General features: G+C 36.4%; 1 protein-coding gene across 1 annotated transcript; it reads right to left on the bottom strand.

Annotated features, from left to right (window-relative positions):
- Positions 1–280: 280 nt before the first annotated feature.
- Positions 281–2,929, bottom strand: LOC121253884 (protein RGF1 INDUCIBLE TRANSCRIPTION FACTOR 1-like). Its single transcript, XM_041153809.1, has 5 exons — positions 2,882–2,929; positions 2,687–2,786; positions 1,702–1,966; positions 1,018–1,176; positions 281–886 (listed from the first exon to the last, which is right to left on the bottom strand). Exons 3-5 carry the CDS (start codon positions 1,939–1,941, stop codon positions 644–646), a joined length of 642 nt encoding a protein of 213 aa, XP_041009743.1. The 5' UTR covers positions 1,942–1,966; positions 2,687–2,786; positions 2,882–2,929; the 3' UTR covers positions 281–643.
- Between the last annotated feature and the right edge of the window lie 4,792 nt (positions 2,930–7,721).

Here is a 7,721-nt window from a genome sequence, read left to right as displayed (position 1 = left end):
TCTACCTAGTTGGGGTCATATTCACTCACACAGCTTTCGGCTTTTGGCGTCCCATTTTGTCTGCCACATTCACATGAAAACAGAAAACCCCAAAGATTTCTGCCATAATTAAGGGAGGGGAAGGGGACCCATTTACGCTGCTACCATAGACCGGATTAATTTAACAAGAGCCAACCACCAATTCAACTGAATAAATAAGATCAAAAGCTCTGATCCTGGACAAAATTTTAAAAAAAAAAAAAAAAAAAAAAAAAAGAAGAAAAATGGCAACCACTCATTCTTATGCAAGTGTGAAACATTCTATTCACATCAACAGCAAGCATACATTTATTAACCAGAAATTATTGAACTACCCATTTCTATTCCGACGAAGAATATGCAAGTCAATCTTAGGAAATACAAATATCAACCAAATGCCTCATGTTAATAACACAGCAACCATCACTCCTAACTAACCCAACTAAATCCCAACTTGGGGTTTACATGGGAGAGATTTTACGTTTGGAATTTTAGTAGCTGCAGTATTCCGTTTTGGAGCCTTAGTAAAACCAAAATTGTAGAAGCGACAAATGAAAATGGACAGAGATTGTATAAGAAATGAAAGCAATGAAAAGGAAGGATGGAACATTGATTTTGTTGAGCATCAAAATAGAGGAGCCCTCCTAGGAATACCTTTCCTCTTATGTGTTCGCTTCGTTGGCTTCAAAGCCGAACTTACCCCAGCTTTTATCTCCTCAGATGAATCAGCCACTGAGATTGATGATTCCATTTCATTTGTGTTTGTTTCTTGATGAGAGTTTTCCTTTGAAGACATGTCAATTTTTGGAATTGGGGAGGGGATCAAGTCTTGGCTTTGATCCTTGGGCTTCACTGAAACGGCTGAGACCTGAAAACGTGTACAGCATGAGAATGGCTAATGATTTTGACCGTTCCAGCAAAGAGCATATCATTCATTGCCTTTTATGCCTTCATGACCTTTCCAAGTGGAGTTCAAGAAATGAGTATTATGGTGTTTACCTTGCAGGCAACGGAACAGAAGTAACTAGGAAGGTCCTGTAGGAATCTCCCACAACCTTCGCAAGAACAACCAGACTTATATTTAGTTGATGATTTTGTATCTTTGGATTGAGGACGAGAATTGAGATGCACGACTTTTTTGCCATTGATTTTATATGTCTGCCAAATCAAATCATCATTAGATAAAGTAGATGTTGCTGTAATCATTCCTATACAGGAAAAAGAATAAAAAGCTACAAGTAATCACCGATTGAAGCTATCATGAGGAAAGCCATATACTTAAATTAGCTCTCAATAAGAAGACTATCATCAGGAATATGAGATGAATGTACACCAAATCAGCAACAAAATTCAAACTCTGATTTCTAAGCAGTAACTAAGACAAGACCAATTAAAGATTTAATTCAAATTAAAATGTTAATTCATTCTACAAACCAACAATGTATAATGACTTGAAAAAATATAATCAGTGACATAGAACGAAGAAGGTTGGAGGTTTTAGAACTTAACTAATAACAATGCACCACTAGAATTGTATCAATAAACTCCATTACCCAATTCAAAGAATCACAACCCCAGAAATGCATGTTCACTATAATTAACAAAACAATTGCCACAAAAATTTTATGAATACATTCAGTGCTAAATTAGAGTCCAATCAGATTGATAAAATTGCAGAAAAACCTGAATATTTGAGCAGTCAAGATGTTTCTGTATTTCTTGAAGGCGGACAACATCATTGTAGACATATTTGCAGATTTGAAGCTGCTGGTGGGAGCGATGAGCTTCCATACAATGCCTACAACATCCAAGACTACAATCGATGCAAAACACGTTTTCTTCATTTCTGTGAAGCTCTTTATGAGGAATGCAAGAACCAAAGAATTTGCTATCCAAAAGGGTACTAAGCCAGTCTGTCTTCATTTCTTTAGATAAAACCTGCAACTACCTGGAGAAGCCAATACATCCGTTGCATTAACTTCAGAAAATGCTTCTAAAAAATTAAAGAAATAAATAATCAGCAGAAGCTTCAATATTCAATAGTCAAACTTTACCGCTAAAGTGTATGTTTTAGTCATAAAGCTCAAGAAATTAAATCAAAATTTGCACAACCCCGGAACCGAAAACCAACATAAACCATTACAATTCCAATCATTTTAAGACTTCAAAATCAATAATAAAGTGTATGTGTCTTGCTCATAAAAGTAACGAGACTTCAATGAAACTCACAAGACAACCTTCTAAGAAATCTAAAGCTAATATAAATCAATTAACTTCAACATTTGAGATTTAAAGCGTAGTGGTCAAATTTATGAAAACCAAACGAATCGACATGTACCACTACATATAATCAAAGAAAACGCAAATAACTGGGTTAGTTTAATCGAGATGTGCTTTTTGTAGTCATAACACTACATATACTAGTAGAAGGTAAATTTAAGTAACCCTTATTTGTCTTTTCTTTCGGCAACTAGAATTGATATTAATTACCAAAGAAAGTTTTCTCGGCAGTCAAAGAAATTCAATCATGGTGGAATAAAAAAAAAATTAAAATTTATAAGCGAAGGAACTATTGTCTAATCAAGAACTCTGCGACCAAAAAGAAGAATAAAAATGAAAACTTTGAGAATCCAATAACCAAAGAACGAAAAGAGAGTGACATTCTTACCATTTGAGACCGAATTTGCTGTAATTGCAAACCCAAAAAAGAAAGAATTCTCAACAATTCAGATGGAAGGAAGAGGAACCCACCAAGAAAGTGGGGTAATCTGTAGAGACAAAAAAAAAATCCAGAGATAGAAGAAAATTAAAGTAGAAATCGAAAGTGAAAAAGAAAAATCTTTGGGGTGTGAGAGCTTTATACTCGCACTTAATAGAGAAGAGGTGGCCAAGTACTACCATCGGCGGGAAGGCGAATATCCTGCAACCCTTGGATTCGAATCATCGAAAGGTCAAGATTTTAGACTGTTGTCTTCATTATAGTTACAGTGTGGGCCATCTGATTTTCTCGTGGGACCATCTGATTTTAAGGCCAACAAAATAAAAGATATAAAAAGGGTTGAAAAATTGCATCGACATGATTTATTAGAGACTTTCCCGCCTCCGAGATTTTCGGCTTCTTGTTCTTTTGGCAGCGCCGTTTCAGTGACCTATTTTATCTTTTATTTTTTTACTTTTTTCTACCTTCTTTATCTTTTTAAACTTCCGAATCTAGTGAGAATTCTGGTATTAATAAACAGAAAAATAATTCCACTTCACATAAATACACTTATTTTAAAACATAGTTATATAAAGGATTACAAAAGAGTAATGCAAGATACAAGAGACAAATTTCATACGAGCATTTTATAAAAAAATGGATCACACTAATAAAAAATAGTTTCTTTTACACATTTTTTAGGTGGGATCCATTTTTTTTTACAAAAGCTTATATGAGATTAGTCTATTTGAGACTTGTACAAATCATTTTTCTATAGAAAAAATTGTGCTTACATTTGTACTTGAATAAAAATTTAATACTTGTCATTTTATTAAAAAAATGTGTTTGTCATCTATTTAAAAATACACATTTTATAGGGGCTTGTGAGAAGGTAAGGAACTATGCACTAACCACGATCTCTCTCATCATGAGAGTCTGTTTCTCTCTTGATGAGAGTCTCGTTTCTTCTTCTGAGATTTTCTCCTCGTCTCTAGTACAAGATTTCTATGTTGTTCTAGTCGATTTACTTCCAATCATTTATGTTATTTGTGGCAGCTAGGGTTCTGTAGGAATCAGGAAGTGTCTTAAGGGGCAGGGTCTTAATGTAATTTTCTTTATTAAGTCAGGGTATTATAGTCTGTTTATTATTGTTGGTTTCCATTGGGTTAGAGTCATGGGCTGTAGGCTTGACTAAGTCCAATTTTTGTTTTAGTAGTTAATTGATAGAAACATGGATAATGTTTTTGGGCTAAGCCAACGTGTAGGAAATGGGTTGTTCTACTTGTAGTCTTATTTAATATTTGTAAGCTTGCCAAATGAAGTAATGCATGATATCTTTTTCAATCTCAAATTCTAAGTTTGAGGCCCTTGGCACCTCGATAGCCAAAGACATTTACATGATTAATTTCATCAATTATCAAGAATCATAACAGTGGTCTCATAGCCGCATTCCTGCGACATGACGGAAGGCACTCGATAGGCTCAGTTAGCTGAAGCATTATCTTCATTGAAGGGGGAGAATCTGCACTTGAGGGAAGAACAAGAAAGGCAAAAAAAAAAAAAAAAAAAAAAAAAAAAAAAGAAAACACGTTAGAGGCAATGCTATAGCAAATTAATAATATGGCTTCTAGTTATGAACAATTGGCAGTAATAGCTGGAAATCATCATTTTGATGAAGGGTCCTCAAATCTAAATGCTAAGGTTTGTAATAATTATTTGTTTGAGAGAAATAGGTGGATACAAGCCAGATCACTTAGGTTGGATTTCCTAAGTTTGATGGGGCAAAGCCAATGGAATGGGTTCTTAAGGCTTAATAGTTTTTTGCATATTATAACACACCTGATGATCAAAGGTTACAAATAGCCTTCTTTCACAAGGAGGGCAAGGCCCTCTCTTGGTATTGTTGGCTCATGGATTCAAGCCCAGTTCACACTTGGGATGAGTTTGTATCCGCCTTGAAGATAAGATTTGGGCCATTAGCTTATAAGGATCCAGTTGGGGAATTTACTAAATCAAGGCAGATCAATACAGTAAAGGAGTATTAGACTCAATTTGAAACATTGTCTAATAAGATAAGGGGAATAACAGAGGAATTTCATATTAGTACCTTCTTGAGTAGACTGAAGGATGATTTGAGAATTATAATTACTATGTTTAAACCTTCCACATTGTCTGCTGCTTTTGGTTTAGCAAGGTTGCAGGAGGAGGAGGTGTTGCGGTGGACCCAAGATGTTTTTCCCAGATCCCATAACCAAAACACTCTTAACCCTAACATCCCACTAAAACTACCTGCACCCAGCCCAATCTTGAGACTTCTAGCCCCACCAAATAGACCAGACCTGAGACCCATGCAGCCCAATTTTCCTAGAAAACCCAACCTACCAATCAAAAGAATCACCCCCATTCAAATGCAAGAAAGAATGAAAAGGGGGTTATGCTATTACTGTGATAAGAAATTACACCCTGGGCATAGATTCAATAAACCCAGGGTTTTTCTATTAGACGGTATGGGATTTGAAGAAGAGGAGGAAGAAGAAGAAGTTGAAAAAGAATAGGGGTCCCTGGCTGTTGTACAGGAGAAACTATGGGGAAAAAAGTAGGAGAGTTGTGTTAAGGATTTCACTCCATGCTATAGCTGGATCTTTAGCCCCAAAAACTATGAGATTACAAGAAGAAATTAACCAACAGAATGTGATGGTTTTGATAGATACAGGGAATACTCATAGTTTTATTGATCCATATGTAGCAAGGAAGGCTAAACTGTCAATAGTAGACAGCCATTTAATAGTGAAAGTAGCAAATGGAGCCACTCTTCCTTGCAATGGTCACTGTAAGGCAATCCCTATTTTGTTGCAAGAATTTAAATTCTTAGCTAATCTTTATTTATTAACACTTGGTGGATGTGATGTGGTATTGGGTGTTGATTGGCTAAGAAATTTGGGTTCAATTTTGTGAATTTTTTCTGATTTAACCATGCAATTCCATTTGGGTGACATTTATGTAAAGTTACAGGGAATTCAAATACCCACTAGAAGCATTGTAGAAGAGCACAAGATTAAAACACTGAAGGGTTCGACTAAAGGCTTGTGGTTGCAGGTGCTGGAAGGCGTTAAGGAAAGTTGTCAAACTAAGGAGTTGCCTGAAATGAAGCAAGTATTGGAGAAATTTCAAGGGGTTTTTGCTAAAACTTTTGGTTTACCCACTGCCAGGAGCTTTGATCATAGGATACAGCTGCAAGACGGGGCTAAACCTACTTGTGTGAGACCTTATAGGTACCTTTATTATCAGAAAGAAGAAATAGAGAAGTTGGTGGCTGAATTGCTAAGGAGTGGCAGCATAAGGAGCAGCCAATGTCCTTACTCTTCCCTTGTCTTACTAGTAAGAAAGGCAGATGATAGTTGAAGAATGTGCGTGGACCATCGTGCTCTCAACAATCATACCATAAAAGATAAATACCCAATTCCTAGTATTGATAAATTACTAGATGAGTTGGGAGGGGTAGTGATATTCTAAACTTGATTTACGTTCGGAGTATCATCAAATCGGAATGAATCCTGATGATGTCCCCAAGATTGCCTTTCGGACCTATGAGGGTTATTATGAATTTTTGATAATGTCTTTTGGGCTTACGACATTTCAAGGGGTTATAAATAAGCTTTTAGGCCTTATTTAAGGAAATTTGTGCTGATTTTCTTGGATGAAATCCTAGTTTACAGCACATCCTTGCAAGAGAATTTACAACATTTTACTATGGTGCTGGAAATCTTACAACCTAAAAAAAATTTTGCAAAAAAATCCAAGTATATTTTGGTAGCAAGGAGGTGGAGTATTTGGGATACTTGATCTCTAAAGATGGAGTAAGGGCAGACCCTCAGAAACTTACAGTTATGCAAAATTGATCTATTCCAAAAACTCTCAAGGCCTTAAGAGGTTTTTTAGGCCTCACTGGGTATTATTGGAAGTTTGGTCAAGGATATGGAGCCATAGTAGCTCCCTTCACTATTCTCTAGAAGAAAAATTTCTTTGTTTGGAATGAGAAAGCACAAGAAGCCTTTGACAAACTCAAGGAAGCTATGGCGAGTCTTCCTATTCTAAGGCTACCTAATTTTACTAAACTTTTATTGTGGAATGTGATGTATTAGGGGAGATTTTGGGAGCTGTCCTAATGCAAGAAGGGCAACCAATCACATATTTCAACCAAGCTCTCAAAGAGAAGAATCTGACTCTATCTACTTATGAAAACGAACTATTGGCTTTAGTGATGGCAATAAGGAAGTGGAGGCATTATCTATTGGGGCAGTCATTCAAAGTACGTACTGACCGGCAGACATTAAAATACATGCTGGAACAGAGAGTGGGGACACCGGCACAACAAAAATGGATCACTAAGCTACTGGGGTATGACTTCTCAGTGGAATACAAGAGTGGGAAAACTAATGTGGTGATTGATGCCCTCTCTCGAGTCCAATTCCATGACCTGAGAGTGGTAAACTGAGCATTTGAATGTTCTAATGTTTTCAAACTATAACCTGAGATGTTCAATGTTTGACTACATGATTACATAACTCACGGCATTTACATGTTCATATGGTCCATGAAAAGAAAAGTGTTACAAGTCTCGTGTCACATGCATTTGGATTGCAAATTGTTTTCAAAGAAAATAGTCTATACATGTTTTATTACGACCCCAAATGCTAGGACGGGGGAATATCCTAGTGGAACTCCTCTGTCCACTCTAAAGTGTTTAAAATAGAGTGGTAGCCCCTGGATCAACAAAGAACTATCAGTGAACCTCGAATGGATCATTGTGGTAAGGAAACCGGAGCGAGGTAACACCTAAAATAGTGGGTGCAATACATTGAAAATACGGTTAATGTGAAATATGCAAATTGTCGTACACATAGCATATGCAATGAAGGCAAAATATGCGAACTACCGCAGAAGTTAAAGATTATGACGTAGTCACCATGATCAAGTGGGTCGTTGGATGATGTGATAACTAGCG

Source organism: Juglans microcarpa x Juglans regia, chromosome 3D (genome assembly GCF_004785595.1).
Source record: "Juglans microcarpa x Juglans regia isolate MS1-56 chromosome 3D, Jm3101_v1.0, whole genome shotgun sequence".
In the NCBI taxonomy this organism is placed as follows: domain Eukaryota; kingdom Viridiplantae; phylum Streptophyta; class Magnoliopsida; order Fagales; family Juglandaceae; genus Juglans; species Juglans microcarpa x Juglans regia.
Note: the sequence above shows the minus strand (reverse complement) of the source record. Positions and strands in the feature narration are given on the sequence as shown.